We start from the raw sequence: 16,737 nt of genomic DNA, 5'->3' as shown, positions 1-16,737 counted from the left end.
GCTTATGGATGGGATGTGATCGTGAGGAAATGGAGTGAGGGTGGGAGAGAGGGTGCTGAATGAGGGGATAGGTTTCTCACAGTTGTGCTATATCCTAGCTACCCATTTTTGAAAAAAAGTTTCTCCATTTTGTTTAATATTTTAATTTCCTGAATTTGAACTTCATGAGCAAGATGAAATGCTTCAGGGAGCAGTAATCAAATAAAATAGCTGGATATACTCAAAAAGCATTACTAAAAGTTTGATTTAAAAGGTGTTATTTTTAAAGAAGAATCTTAAAGGAGAAGTAGTTGGAGAGGTAGAGGAGTTGAGGGGGTGAATTCCAGGGTCTGGGTCATAAGTGCGAAAGACATGACCATTAATGGTTAAAAAGTCTACCAAAGATGCAACGGAAGAACTGAAATACGGTGTTAGATATGTTGGGTAGCATCAGTGTACATATGGAAACTGACAATACATTTGAAAATAAATATGTGCATAGAGAGTTAAGTAATGCACAACCAAATGGATCAGATCGAAGCCCCGCAGATCTGCCACATCCAGTTGTGAATGGTGGTGGACAATTAAACAAATGGAGGATGCGCCACAAATATGGATCCCAGCACTTAAGTGCAAAAGACAGTTCAAAGTGAATGATCCATCTCAACCTCCCCCGGAGGTCCCTAGCATCAAATATGCCAGTATTCAGCCAATTCAATTCACTCCACCTGACATCAAGAAACTGCAATGGCTATGGGGTCTGACAACATACCAGCAATAGTATTAAAGATCTCCAGTACAAGCCACAACCTGAGCCAAACTGTCCCAGTACAGCTACAACATTGGTATCTACTCAGCAATGTGGGAAACTGACCAGGTGTATCCTATCCACAAAGTGCAGGACAAATTCAACCCTGCCAATTACCACCTCATCGGTCTACTCCAGATTCTCAGCAAACGAATGATAGGTGTAATCAACAGTGCAATCAAGTAGCAGTTACTCAGCAATAACCTCCTCACTGATGCTCAGTTTGAGTTCCGCCAGTGCCTGACCTCATTCCAGCCTTGGTTCAAACATGGACAAAAGAGCTGGACTCCAGAGGCAAGATGAGAGCGACTCCCCTTGCCATCAAGGAACCGTAGCAAAATTAAAGTCAATAGGAATTGGAGAGGAAATCTCTCCACCAGAATCATACCTGGCACAAAGGAAGATGGTTGTGGATGTTGGAGGTCAGTCATTTCAGCTCCAGGTGTTCCTCAGGGTAGTGTCCTCGGCCCAACCATCTTCAGCTGCTTCATCAAATGACCTTCCTTCCGTCATAAGATCAGAAGCAGGGATGTTTTCTGACGATTGCACAATGTTCAGCATCATTCACGACGCCACAGATGCTGAAGCAGTCCACGTCCAAATGCAGCAGGACCTGAACAATATCCAAGCTTCGGATGGCAAGTCGCAAGTAACATCTGCGCCACGCATGTGCCAGACAACGACCATCTCCAACAAGAGAGAATCTAACCATCGGCCCTTTACATTCAATGATATCATCATGGAATCCTCACCAACAACATCCTGGGGGTTATCATTGGCCAGAAATCAAACTGGTTGAGCCACATATACCGTGGCTACAATAGCAGGTCCGAGGCTAGGAATTCTGCAGCGAGTAACTCACCACCTGACCCCCCAAAGCCTGTCCACCACCTACAAGGCACAAGTAAGGAGCGTAATGGAATATCCTCCCCTTGCCTGGATGAGTGCAGCTTCAACAACACTCAAAAAGCTCAACACCATCCAGGACAAAGCAGCCCACTTGATTGACTCCCCTTGCACAAACATTAATCACTGACGGACAGTAGCATCAGTGTGTATCATCTACAAGACACACTGCAGGAACTCACCAAGGTTCCTTCGACAACACATTCCAAACTCACAACCACTACCATCTAGAGGGACAAGGACAGCAGATACATGGGAAAACCATCACTTGGAAGTTACTCTCCAAGTCACTCACCATCCTGACTTGCAATATATCGCTGTCCCTTCACTGTCACTGGCTCAAAATCTTGGAACTACCTCCCTAACAGCACTGTGGGTCTACCTACACCATGTGGGCTCCAGTGGTTCAAGGCACCAGCTTACCACCATCTCAAGGGCAATTAGCAATGGGTAATAAATGCTGGTCGAACCTTAGAAGCCCACGACCCTTATAAGAATAACAAAAAATGATGTTGCCACATGAAACAGATAAGGAAGGAGCAATCAAAACTGGATCATAGAATTTACAGTGCAGGAGGCCATTCCACCCATCGAGTCCGCACCTGCTTTTGGCAAGAGCACCCTACTTAAGCACACACCTCCACCCTATCCCTGTATCCCAGCAACCCCACCTAACCCACGGGCAATTTATCATGACCAATCCACCTGAACTGCACATCTTTGTGCAGATCCTTGGGGGACTGTGGCATTAGCATTATGGGGCTGAGATAAGTACTATTACTGAAAATGCTCTGTTTAGGATTAGATAGACAAGAGTGGAACCAAGTTACAAAGAGCTGGTAGAATGGAGGCATTCTATGTAACTAACCATATGAAAGGTTGCAAGGCCAGCATATAATGGCCATCCATAGCTGCCTTTGAGAAGGTGATGGTGAGCCTCCTGCTCGGGCTGTTCAGAATCACAGAATAGTGCAGAAGAGGCCCTTCAGCCCATCGAGCCTGCACCAAGGCATAAAAGACGTCTGATCTGCCTACCTAATCCCATTTGCCAGCACTTGGCCCATAGCCTTGAATGTTATGCCGTGCCAAGTCCTCATCCAGGTACATTTTAAAGGATGTGAGGCAGCCTGTATGTACCACCCTCCTAGGCAGTGCATTCCAGACCATCACCACCCTCTCGGTAAAAAGGTTTTTCCTCTATTCCCCCCACCTTGAACTTGTGCCCCCTCGTAACTGACTCTTCAACTAAAGGGAACAGCTGCTCCCTATCCACCCTGCCCATGCCCCTCAATCTTGTACATCGCGATCAAATCGCCACTCGGCCTTCTCTGCTCCAGCAAAAACAACCCATGTCGATCCAACCTCTCTGCATAACATAAATGTTCCATCCCAGACAACGTCCTGGTGAATCGCCAGTACAATCACATCTTTCCTATAATGTGACGACCCAATTGCACAGTACTCCAGCTGTGGCCTCACCAAAGTTCTATACAACTCCAACATGACTTCCCTGCTTTTGTAATCTATGCCTCGATTAAGATAGATAAGTGTTCCACATGTCTTTTTCACCATCCTATTAACCTGCCTTCAGAGATCTATGGACAAACACTCAAGGTCTCTTTGATGCTTGCAACTTCCTAGTGTCAGGCCATACATCAAATACTTTCTTGTCACATTACACCTTCCAAAGTGTATCACCTCACACTTTTCAGGGTTAAATTCCATCTGCCACTTTTCTGCCCATTTGACCATCCAGTCTATATTTTCCTGTAACCCAAGACACTCAACCTCACGGTTAACCACCCAGCCAATCTTTGTGTTATCCACATAGTCATCGATGCCGTTTATATAAATAACGAATAATAGGGGACCCAGCACAGATTCCTGTGGTATGCCACTGGACATTGGCTTCCAGTCACTAAAGCAGCCATCTGTCATCACCCTCTGACTCCTAAGCCAAGTCAATTTTGAATCCACCTCATCAAGTTACCCTGTATCCCATGTGCATTTGCCTTCTTTTTAAGTCTCCAACGTGGGACCATGTTAAAGGCTTTGCTGAAATCTATGTAAACTACATCAACTGCACTACGCTCATCGACACACCTGCTCACATGCTCAAAAAATACAATCAAATTTGTTGCGCATGACCTCCCTCTGACAAATCCATACTGACTATTCCTGATCAAACCTTGCCTCTCCAAGTGGAGTTAGATTCTCTCCTTCATAATTTTCTCCAAGTTTCCCTACCACTGACGTGAGACTCACTGGTCTGTAGTTCTCTGGCTTACCTCTACAGCCTTTCTTAAATAGTGGGACCACATTAGCTGTTCTCCAGTCCCTTGGCACCTCCCCCATGAGCAGAGAGGAATGAAAAATTTGGGTCAGAGCCCCTGCAATCTCCTCCCTCGCTTCCCACAGCATCTTGGGACACAATTAATCCGCACCTGGAGATTTGTCTGCCAACACTTCCAATGCGTTGTCATTCACTATGACAATTTTCTCAAGAATCTCACAATCTCTTTCCCAGAGTTCCATATCTACCTGGTGAAGACAGATGTGAAACATTTGTTCAATACCCAACCAATGTCCTCTGGCTCCACCCACAGATTTCCCCCTTGGTCCCTTATGGGCCCTACTCTTTCCCTGGTTATCCTCTTCCCATTGATATACTTATAGAATACCTTGGGATTTTCCCTACTTTTACCAGCCGGAGCTTTCTCATTTCCCTTTGCTCTCCCAATTGCTTTAAGCTCCATCCTGCACTTTCTATGCTCCACTAATGTCTCTGTTGATTTGCTCTCTTTGTACTTGCTAAACACCTCTCTTTTCCTTCTCATCGTATCCCCTGGTCATCTATGGTTCTCTGGGCTCGTTACTCCTACCTATTACCCTAGAGGGAATGTATTGGGCCTGTACCCTCTCCATTCCCTTTTTGAAGTCCCCCAACTGCTCTTCCGTAGATTTCCCCACAAGTAACTCTTTCCAGTCTACCTCGGCCAGATCCTGTCTTATTTTATTAAAATTCGCTCTCCCCCCCCCCAATTAAAAACCTTTTTTTGCAACTTGTCTATTTCTTTGTCCATAACAAACTTAAATTGTACCATGCTGTGGTCGCCATCACCAAAATGCTGACCCACCAATACATCAACCACATGTGCGGCTTCATCCCCCAGAATTAGGTTCCGCACTGCACCATGCCTTGTTGGACTCTCTACATATTGAGCTCAAAAGTTCTTAAAATCCCATCTAAGCCCTTAACACAATGACTATCCCAATTAATATTGGGAAAGTTGAAATCACCGAATATAATTACACTATTATTATTTTTATACACCTCTGCAAATTGCGTACATATATGCTTCTCAATTTCCACTATCTGGGGGTCTATAATAAACACCTAGCAATGTGGCTGTCCCTTTTTTATTCCCAAGCTCTACCCACAAATCTTAATTTCATGTCCACTCCAAGATATCATCTTTCCTTACTGGAGTAACTGAATCCTTAACTAATAATGCATTGCCTCCTCCTCTTTTACCCCTTCCTCGGTCTCGCCTGAAGATTCTATATCCAGGATGTTGAGCTGCCAATCCTGCCCCTCCCTCAAACCACGTCTCCGTGGTGCCTACTATCATAATTCTAAGTGTCAATCCTTGCTCTTAACTTATCCGTTTTACCTGTAATACCCCTGGCATTAAAGTAGAGGCCACCCAGCCTCATCTTACTCCCTTGTAACTCACTACCATTGTATTCCCTCTCACTTGATTGCTTTTGTGTGTTATGCTGTGTCCCCATTCTGCTAATAGTCTGCAAGCAAACCCAGCAACAAGGATGTTAGTCCCGCTTTGGTTCAGATAGTCCTGCTTGTACAGGTCCCACCTTCCCCAGAAATGGTCCCAGTGGTCCAGGAATCTAAAACCATCCCCTCCTGCACCAACTCTTAAGCCACGTATCCATCTGCGCTATTCTATTTCTATACTCGCTAGCATGTGGCACTGGGAGTAATCCAGAGATTACAACCCAAGAGGTCTTGCTTTTTAGTCTACTATTAAACTCCCTGAATTCTTGATGCAAACCTCATCCCTCTTTCTATCGGTCATTGGTACCAACATGTACCATGACCTCTGCCTACCCTCCCCCTTCAGGATGCCCTGCAGTCTGGTGAAGGTAATCCAAAAATGCTGGTTATTAAGGAGTTCCAATATTTTGATTCAACAAATGTAGACTGCTCGAGTATGAGACAGTAGAGAGAAATTCCTAATAGACATCCTACATGCCTGCGACTAAATCTGCTCCAGTCTATAGGTTTGAGTCTAAAGCATCTGGGACATTGTCCAATCTTCCAGTCTCAATCAAATGTGTCACTTGCATACACAAAACTTCTCTCCATGTCCAGTTTGTGTTACAGAGTTAAAATTGGTTTTTAATACACTAAAAAAGAGAATTATCAAATAACTTTAAACAATGTTACAATATTTCGCTTTTATTCAGTCTTTTGAAAAACAAATATATTGTGTTTTGCCAAAAATGTACATCCAACAATTTTTTTAAAAATTTGATATCTATGACAAAAAATGTCCCAACACATTACCAGAAGCTTTATAATCCAAATTTGATACCAAATCTGATGAAATATATAAATCATTAAAATAGTAAGAAAGCAATCCAAAAGGTCGGCCATGATATCCAGAAGACTGGCACACAAGTAGTTAGAAGTCATATTTCAGCTATGCAAGGGCCTGTTTTCACCAAACCTGGAGTACTGCCATCAGTTTTGCCAGCATACCTCAGGAAGGATATCTTAGTCTTGGAGAGAATGAAGCCCAGGTTTACCAGAATAATACTTGTATTCCAAGCCAACGATAAGAGGTTAAACAAACTAGAGTTGTATTTTCTGAAACTTAGAAAGTTTAGATTTATTTGATGTTTTCAAGCTATTTAGAGTTACAGATAAGATCGATTGGGAAACTAGTTAAAGAGTCAGGACTGGGGGAAAAGTCAAATGATTAGAATCAGATCTTTCAAGGAAGAAATTAGTGAAACACTTCTTCACGCAAAGGCTGGCAGACGTTTGAAACTCACTTTCACAAACAGTAATTGATGTTGGGTCAATAGTTAATTTTAATAGATTTTTGAAAGATGTTAAATATAGGGCAACAGCCTATATGGAATTGGGTCACAGATAAGCCATGATTTCATTCAATGGTCCACACCAGTTCCCATGAGGTAATATTAAGACAAATTGGGGCACCACGGTGGGAAAGAGGTTAGTACTGCTCCCTCACAGCGCCTGGGACCCCGGCTCAATTCTAACCTTGCGCGACTATCTGTGTGGAGTTTTCACGTTCTCCGCGGATTTCCCACAGTCCAAAGATGTGCAGGTAAGGTAGATTGGTCATGCTAAATTGCCCTTAGTGTTCCAGGATGTGCAGGTTAGGTGGGGTTACGGGAATAGGGTAGGGAAGTGGGCCTGGGTATGGTGCGCTTTCAGAGGGTCGGTGGGGCTCGATGGGCCAGCTGGCCTCCTTCTGCATTGTAGGAGCTCTGTGGTTCTATTGCCAAAAGCTTAGACAAAGGGGCAGGTTTTAAGGAGCATCTTCTTTTTTTGTTTTAAAAATAATTTTTATTAAAGGTTTTCATAAAATATCAATAACAAAATAAGAAAAAAGAACCCAACAGGGTTAAGTACAAAACACAATCTAAAAAAAGCAACCCCCTAAACCCCTCCCCCCCCCGTACATAAATAATAAATTAACATTAACAGCCCGACTTAACACAACAGGTGTATACACCCCCTCAGACCCTCCAGTGTAATTTCATAGAATTACAGTGCAGAAGGAGGCCATTCAGCCCATCGAGTCTGCACCGGCTCTTGGAAAGAGCACCCTACCCAAGGTCAACACCTCCACCCTATCCCTATAACCCAGTAACCCCACCCAACACTAAGGGCAATTTTGGACACTAAGGGCAATTTATCATGGCCAATCCACCTAACCTGCACATCTTTGGACTGTGGGAGGAAACCGGAGCACCCGGAGGAAACCCACGCACACACGGGGAGGATGTGCAGACTCCGCACAGACAGTGACCCAAGCCGGAATCGAACCTGGGACCCTGGAGCTGTGAAGCAATTGTGCTATCCACAATGCTACCCACGGTAAATAACATAAACAAAAATAAAGTAAACCCCCCCGCCCCCCCCCCCCCCACCCGAGCTGCTGCTGCCATTGACCAATGTCTATCGTTCTGCCAGAAAGTCCAAGAACGGTTGCCACCGCCTAAAGAACCATTGTACCGACCCTCTCAAGGCGGATTTCACCCTCTCCAATTTAATGAACCCTGCCATATCCAGATCCAGGATTCCACGCTTGGGGGTTAAGGAGCATCTTATAGTAGGAAAGAGCAGCAATGCGAGTGGCCAAAGATTAAAAAGTCTGAAAATTATCAACCCTGGACTCAAAAGGTCTTAAAATCATTTGTGACAATTATGTACACATTATAGTGCAAAGCAGCAGTCACTGCAGCGTTAAGGGCCAGAAAATTCTCGCACTTTTTATGATTGGTGAAATGCAAATGCTTTGAGATAGCTGAATTGTAAAAGCAGCATGAGATGAATGCAGTTGGTCAATTTTTGGACTCTCAAGTCTAACAGTTATCTGATTTGGCCGGGATGTTGACGTTCCAGTCACCTCATTCACTAGAAAGGAGCAGAATATGAACTCTGCCAAAGTAAGTTATATCAAAGGGGTAGAGGGGTAAAAGATCACAAAATGAGGAAAGCATGTTGCGTGGAAAGCACACACAGGAAGGAAAGAGTGCGACAGTTAAGTGACCAATTGCTTAACAAAGTGGGAGGTTTTCTGCCTTTCGGGCTCTCCATTTTTCTTTCCCTCCAAAGAAGAATTCTTGACCTGCCTTCGGAGGTCGTAACAGTCGAGCTAGTCATCTGGCAGATGGTTAAAAAACGATTGGTGACAATGCAACTGAAAGTCTCCTGCATGGTGGCAATAATACCAGACAAAATAACAGCTCCTCTACCTCCAATCACAGATTCCTTCTCTCACTACGGCTCCAATTATAGATTCTGCCCCTGGAGGAGCAACAAGCGCTAGCGGGAAGGAACCCGTGATGGGATGAACTGGAAAAGCGAGTGTAGAAGAGACAGAATCTGTGATTGGAAGACAGTCTCTGTCTCTCTCCCATGCTCGCTGGTCCTAAAACCACAACCCTACTGTCAGTTCCCACTCTCACTGAATGACACCAGAGTTTGTGAATTGTTTGAGCCCCATACATTAGACCAGCCCTGAACATTGCAACATACTTTTAAAATGGGAGATTTCCAAGATGCCAACGTCGGAAATCTGCCAAACAGTAGAAATTTCTCATCACTGAATGAGAGGTAGAAAGACAGACATGTTTAAGGAGGGAATTCCAAAGCAGTTTAAAGCATAGGCGCAATTAAAAATCAGGAACACTCAAGGGGTCATAATTAGATGAGTGCAGATATCAAAGGGTCATGGAGCTGGAGAACACACAGGCCTCAAGCTTGTGGGGAGGACCCAGGTCATGGAGATACTCGAAAACAAGGAATAGGATTTTAAAATGGAGTTATTGCTTGATGAGAAGCAGGATGGGTGAATGGGGCTTGATGCGAATAAGGATCCAAGCAGAAATATTTTGGATAAACTTAAGTTTATGGACAATGAAAGTGTGACAGGCTGGCCAGGAATATGTTGAAACAGTCTTGTCCAGAGATAACCAAGGCATGAAAGAGGGTTTTATCAGATGAGCCGAGGCAGGGGTAGAGTTGGGCAATGTTATGGAGACAGAAATAGTTCATCTTAGTCATGACACAGATGTAGTCAGATGCTCAGCTCAGTGTCAAATATGACACCAAAATTCCGAACAGGCTCAAGACAGTTGACAAGCAGAGTGTGGCTGCGAGGAAATGCAATCCGAGGTGGAATCCAAAGGCAATGACTTTGATTTTCCCAATGTTCCCAATACAAGATGATGGGCAACAAATTTAATAATAATAATTTAGCAACCGTTCATATTAGAGATTCTTGTACTCGGTTGTCTGATAATCAAGTTTACCCATGATGCTCCTCTATTTTCAAAGATGGAAAGACTTGAATCGCAAATTGTGCCAGCCATAAATCGTGGTCTTCACTTCAATAATGCCTTAGGATTTAGTTGCAAACATGACATTTCATGTAGTAATGCAAGTAGTCATAGAGTGAATCAATTTGCCTGCCAAATACACTTTATAGATGCCTCCTGCATCCAAGTATGCCACCCAGCTCTCAGCTGACACTCAATTCTGGGCCATAGAATCGCTACAATGTAGCAGGAGGCAATTCAGCCCATCAAGTCTGCACTGACCCTCTGAAAGGACACCCTACTTAGGCTCACTCCCCCACCCTATCCCCGTAATCTTATCTAACCTACTTATCTTTGGACACCAAGGGGCAATTTCTTTTAGCATGGCCAGTCCATCTAACCTGCACATCTTTGAATATGCAAGAAAGCCCGAGCACCCGGAGTAAACCCCCACACACACGGAGAGTTGAACCAAAATTGAACCCAGGTCCTTGGCGCTGTGAGGCAGCAGTGCTAACCATTGTGCCGCCGCGCCACCCACAGATCCTTCAGGTTTGCTTTATATTGACATATTTCATAGCATTCAGGCAGGAATATATTTTCACAGCAAATACAAGTCTTTGAATTGATAATTACGAGCATAGTTGCAAATTACTGCAAATGATGGAACTGAATGAACGCAGTATACCTGGCATCATTCCCTCCTCCATAAGAGCAGACACAATCATACTTTCATAAATACAATTTATAATACTAGATTAATCAAAATAAAAGTAACAATATTTATTTTAACATTAAACACCTGCTACAGTTTTGAAAAGCTGGCCCTTTCAGTTTTTGCTGGAGTGGATCCAAATTTTAGCTGAGTCACTGCAAAACCAGCGGGAGAGCACAGCGAGGATAAAAAGGAGTAGCGGGGATAATAGGAGTGGCAGAGACTGTGAGAGACACACTGCAGGAGAGGTGAGATCACACCAGGAATAAATGGAACAGCAAGAGAGAGAGCAAGAGTCACTGCACAACCAGCAGAGGGCTCCAAAGAAAATTAAGTGTGACATCACAGGAAACTAGGTGAGTATTTATTCATCTCTTTTCCATTGAAACTCAAGAATTTGACTCAAATTTGGAGCTGAGAAATTAAGAATGTAAACCGAGTTACTATTGTAGAGTGGATTTATTAATAGGAGCAAGGGTTAGTATCGAAAAGTGATGGCACGGCTGCTCAAGGATACACAACCTGTGCTACACGAAAACTCCAGGACACTTCCCATGACCTGGATAACTATTTGTGCAGGATGTCAGTGCAGCAACTTGAGCTGCGGGTTTCAGAGCTTACACGGCAGCTGGTGTCATTGTGGTGCATCTGCGAGGTTCAAAGCTTCGTGGACAGCACGTTTATAGGTGTGGCCATCCCACAGTAAAAAAAATATATAGGAAGAGAGGGATCTGTAAAGAAAGAAGTAGGTAGTGCAGGGATCCCACAAATTCATTGACTCTCCAACCAGTATTCAATTCTGAATACTTGAGCGATGGTTCATCTGGGATTGCAGCTGGAACCACGTTCAAGGCATCATGAATGGTTCAGCTGTACAAGGAGGCACAAAGACTGTAAGACCATAAGACATAGGAGCAGAATTAGGCTGTTCGGCTCATCAAGTCTGCTCCGCCATTCGATCATGGCTGATATGTTTCTCATCCCCATTCTGTAAGAGCGGTGCTTCAATAATTTGGGGAATTGACAGGCATTTCTGTACCTATAGACATGGATCCAGGATGGTGTTACGCCTCCCTGATACCAGGGTCAAGGATTGTGTTTGTGCGTTACGCCTCCCTGATACCAGGATCAAGGATTGTGTGTGTGTGTGTGTGTGTGTGTGTGGCGCGCGCGCCGGGGGGGGGGGGGGGGGGGGGGGGGGGGGGCGGCACCACATATGCAGAAAAATATTCAGGGTAGATGGATTGGCCACGCTAAATTGTCCCTCAATTGGAAAAAATGAATTGGGCACTCGAAATTTTTTTTAAAGGAATTTAGGAAATGGAGCTCAAAAGTTGTAATCTCCGGATTACGTCCAGTACCACGCACAAGTGAGTACAGGAATAAGAGGATACAGCATATGAATGTGTGGCTGGGAAGGTGGTGCAGGAGGGAATGTTTTGGGATACAATTTGGGGTAAATTGAACCTGTACAGAGCTGGGACTGACTTCCTGGCAGCTCAATTTGCTAGCGGTACTGGGGAAGATTTAAACTATTTTGGCTAGGGTGTGGGAACCCAAAGTAATATCAGAGAGGAAGACCGAGGTGCACAGAATATTAAGAGATTGATAGCTCTGGAACAGAAAAAAGTTAAGTGGAAGAAGAGTGAAACTAATAAAGTCTGAATCAGAGTTAATGTGAATTAATCAGAGCGTGGTAAATAAGATTGGTGACTTACAGGTTCTGATTGCCATGTGGATATACAATGTTGTGGCTATAACAGAAACCTGACTCAAAGGGCATGACTGGATATTAAATAGTCCTGGATACAAGATGATCAGGAAATATAGGAAAGAAAAGAGAAGGGGAGGGGTTGAGGAGATTAAGGGGAGTACTGCAGTTCTGGAGGGAGAATGTCCCAGAGGGGTCAAGGACAGAATATATTTGTCGAGAGCCAAGGAACAGAAAGATGCAAATGCATCACTAGGTGCAGTCTATAGACCATCAACTAATGGGAAAGATAAAGAGGAACAGATTTGCAAGGAAACTACAGACAGGTTATTTTAATTATTCCAATATAGACTGGGATGGCAAGAGGGACAAGAGCTAATATAGTGTGTTCCGGGAAATCTTCTACAGCAAGTAGGTCTGCAGTCCAACTGGCAAGGAGACATGGATAGATCTGATTATTGGGAATGAGGTGAGCCACATTGATCAGGTTTTAGTAATAGAACATTTTGGGGTACAGTGATTATTGTATTTTACGGTTTAGGAAAAGAACAGAGACAAATCCTGACAGAGAATTATTGAATAGGGGAAAGCAAACTTCAATGAGGCAAGAATGATTCCAACTTATCTGGCACAAATTAAAAGGTTGGCAGGAAAAATGGCAACTGAAAAACAGGCTGCTTTTAAAGAAATTATACTTTGGGAACATTCAAGGTATTTTCCCACAGACTGGAAAGGATGAGAGAAACAAACCTAGAGCTCTCTTGATGATGAAAGAGATAGAGATCAAGACAAAGAAGAAAAAATGTGCTTAAGACAGGTATCAGTTGGATAATACAACCAAGTACCAGGCTAAATACAGAAGGTTCAAAGGGGAGTCGAAGATGCAAATAAGAGAAGAAAAGAGAGTATGAAAGGAGACTGGCAGCCAACATGAAAGGAAATCCAGAAGTCTTCAAAAGCATACAAATAGTAAAAGGGTGGTAAAAGGAGTAGGGTTGATTAGGAATCCAAGAGTATTTATGCATGGAGACAGGAGCATAACCGAGTTATTAACTGAATACTTTGTTGGATAGGCTAGCTGTACTTGTAAGTTGATGACCCCAGAACCAGATGAGATGCATCTAAAGAGACTGAAGGGTGTGTGGAAATTGCAACAACACTGGCCATAATATTCCAGTTCCTTAGATTCAGGGGAGGTGCCAGTGGACTGGAAAGTTGCACATCCTCTTGTTCAAAAAAAAAGAATAAAGCCCAGCAACTACAGACCAGTCAATTTAACTTCAGTGCTGGGGATACTTCCAAAACCAATTCAGGACAAAATGAATAGTCACTGGACAAATGCAGGTGAAGCATGGACTTGAAGGAAAAATCACATTTCACAACTTTTCAAACGTATAAGAGTGTGTGAAGCAGGATAATGCTGTTGGTATGACGTACGTGGAGTTCCAAAAGACATTGGATATGCTGCCGCCCAACACTCATAAACAAAGTTATAGCTCATGGAATAAAAGGGACAGTAACAACATGGATACAGAATTGGCTGAATGACAGGAAACAGAAGTTAATGAATACTTTTCAGACTGATGGTTTGTAATGGAGTTCACCAGGGATCAGTTTTGGGAACCTTGCTTTTCCGGATACACCTCAAGCGTTCAGGGCATCATTTCAAAATTTGCAGATACAAAACCTGGAAGCGTTGTGAACCATGAAGCAGCAGGAAAGTCTGAAGTAATTCACATCGGTTGGAATATCACAGAGAAACAATATAAAATAAAGGATAAGGGGGTGCAGGAACTGAGGGACTTGAGTCATTAAGGAAGGAGAAATTGGGAGCATGGTTTAAAAAGCATAGACCATCCTAGGCTATATTATTGGGTGCATGTTGGACAAGAACAAGGAAGTTATATTCAACTGGGGCGAAATTCTCCGGTATCGGCGCGATGTCCGCTGACTGGCGCCCAAAACGGCACAAATCAGTCGGGCATCACGCCACCTCAAAGGTGCGGAATGCTCCGCATCTTGGGGGGCCGAGCCCCAACCTTAAGGGGCTAGGCCCACGCCGGACTAATTTCCGCCCCGCCGCCTTGTCCCGCCGGTAAGGTAGGTGGTTTAATCTACTCCGGCGGGACAGGCATTTTAGCAGCGCGACTTCGGCCCATCCGGGCCGGAGAATCGCCCGGGGGGGGGGGGGGGGGGGGGGGGGGGGGGGAGGCTGCCAACCGGCGCGATTCCCATCCCCGCCGAATATCCGGTGCCGGAGAATTCGGCAACCGGCGGGATTCACGCCAGCCCCCGGCGATTCTCCGACCCGGCCCGGGGCGGGGGGGGTCGGAGAATCTCGCCCCTTGTATTTGTTTGTGCTCAGTGGGAGGATCGTGTCCAATTCTGGACGCTAAACTTTTGGAAAGATGTGAAGCCATCAGAAAGGGCAGAGAAAAAATTCACAAGAATGGTTCCAGTGATGAGGAACTTCAGTTATTTTGAAAGATTGGAGAGATTGGGATTGTTCTACTTGGAAAAGAGATGGTTGAAAGAGGATTCAATCGAGATATCCAAAATTATGAGGCACCTGGACCGAGTGGGAGGGAAAGTAATGCTCCCACTGGTGGAAGAATCAAGAACGAGAAAGCACAGATTTATGGTAATTGGCAAAAGTAGGAATGGAAACAAGAGGAGAAACGTTTTACGGCAGTGAATGCTTGAGATCTGGAATGTGCTGCCTAAGAATGTAGTGGAGGCAGATTCAATGAAAGCATTCAACAGAGAATTGGTTTTTTACCTTAAAGACAGAATGTGCATGGCTACAGGGAGAAGTCAGGAGATCAGCATTAATTATATTGCTCAGTCAGAGAGCCGGCACAGACATGACAGTCTGAATGGCCTCCTTCTGTTGAAACAATCCTGTGATTCCACGATTTCCAAGAATCTACAAAAAAATCTCTCCTTAAGTAATGTATTAAAAAAATGTTCTGTCTTGACCTCTTTGCGTTCTTTTTGTACAAAACAATTAGAATGGCCATAGCTGTTTAACCAGTGACCATGTTAAGTTGAAACTTGCTGTGCTCTGTATCAAATTAACTTAATTTTATCAAGTAGACATAACACAAGATAGTCATAATTTTTCACACTTGTTAACTGAAAGTTATTGCAGACTAGGCACCTTGACAATAAAAGGATTCATAATAAGCTCCACAATCACACCTCAACAACAAAAAGTTTCCTTCTATCCTTAAGCATGATTCTCACTATGCCAAAATGCCCTGAATACCACTTCTTTTACTGAAATTTTCCAAATAGGAGAATGCACAAGGAGCAATTTTGTCCACAATATCTTCATATATTGCATCACAATGTAACTTATAACTCGAGTACCCAAGTTTTGAATACACCAAAAATAAACAATTAAAAACAACAACGGCATGAGCACACCTTTTACTGGAAGTGTTGCGTATGTGGATTTTGAAGAGGTGCCACATGGTAAATGCCTTGGTAAAATTGAAGCCCATGCAATTAAAAAGACAATGGTAGCACAGATACAAAGAAAGCTGAGAATAGTGGCAGAAGCAAAGAGATTTACTACAATGGTATAAAGATTTAATTATGGAGAGATTAGGGAAACTTTGATTGTTAGCCTTAGTGCAGAAATTATGGGATGATTAAATACAAGGACCCAAAATTATGTGAGGTTTCAGGAGTAAATTAAAAACTGTTTCCATTGGTGAGCGAGTCAATAACAAGAGAATACAAATTTAAAATTATTAGGCAAAATAACCAGTAGTCAGAATAGCCTCCTTCTGTGCTCCAACAACAATTTTATTAAATATTTTGCAAGTGTTGTTAGATTTAATTTCCAGTAAAATACACAGATCCTACCTGTAGATTCAATGTACTCCACACATCTTTCAATGAAATATGGTACAGGACGATCAGGAGTAACCACATCTTCAAGAGGCACCCCAAAGTAATTGCTGTCCCAATTCCTTCTTGATGGTAATGTCGATTTCTGTCCCTTTGAAGGGTAATAATTATCAAAAGACAAAATTGCCAATTCAATTAGTTTGGTGCGTAATTATAAAAGGTTAAAATGTTAATTCAATTAGCTTTCCACACATAGTGCTTCTGCAGATTAAAACTTGATGGCCCATTGGATGACAAATATAATTCCACAAGTCTTTCATATTTGGCACATTCTGTACAAGTGATATTTCTTGTCAATTTCTACTCTTTCCCCAGATAATACAGTGAATTTCCACAAATGTAATGCTCTTTCCATTTTGCCGATCGGGAGAATATTGTACATGCTGGAATATAACAGTCAGATCAGACTGACATCAGCTATTCTTTTCTCATAGAAATAATCTCTATGATCCAAAAACTTACGTAGTTACAGCCCATCCATTTCTCTAAAATACTGCCTTTAAATATCGATGTTCCAAATTAGAAGCATGATACGAGACACTATTGGTTTGGTCATTCTAAATACAATATAACAAACACAAATTGAAAAGGAGGTATTTG

At 43.2% G+C, this 16,737-nt stretch overlaps 1 protein-coding gene across 1 annotated transcript in view; it reads right to left on the bottom strand.

Annotated features, from left to right (window-relative positions):
• The window catches only part of arhgap5 (Rho GTPase activating protein 5), a 78,454-nt gene that overhangs the window by 55,563 nt on the left and 6,154 nt on the right, over window positions 1-16,737 (bottom strand). The window contains exon 3 of the mRNA XM_072494891.1: window positions 16,093-16,228. Within this exon, the coding sequence (XP_072350992.1) occupies window positions 16,093-16,228 (136 nt within the window). The remainder of the gene's footprint in view (window positions 1-16,092; window positions 16,229-16,737) is intronic.

This window comes from Scyliorhinus torazame, chromosome 2 (genome assembly GCF_047496885.1).
Source record: "Scyliorhinus torazame isolate Kashiwa2021f chromosome 2, sScyTor2.1, whole genome shotgun sequence".
Taxonomy (NCBI): domain Eukaryota; kingdom Metazoa; phylum Chordata; class Chondrichthyes; order Carcharhiniformes; family Scyliorhinidae; genus Scyliorhinus; species Scyliorhinus torazame.
This window is presented reverse-complemented; position numbering and strand designations above follow the sequence as displayed.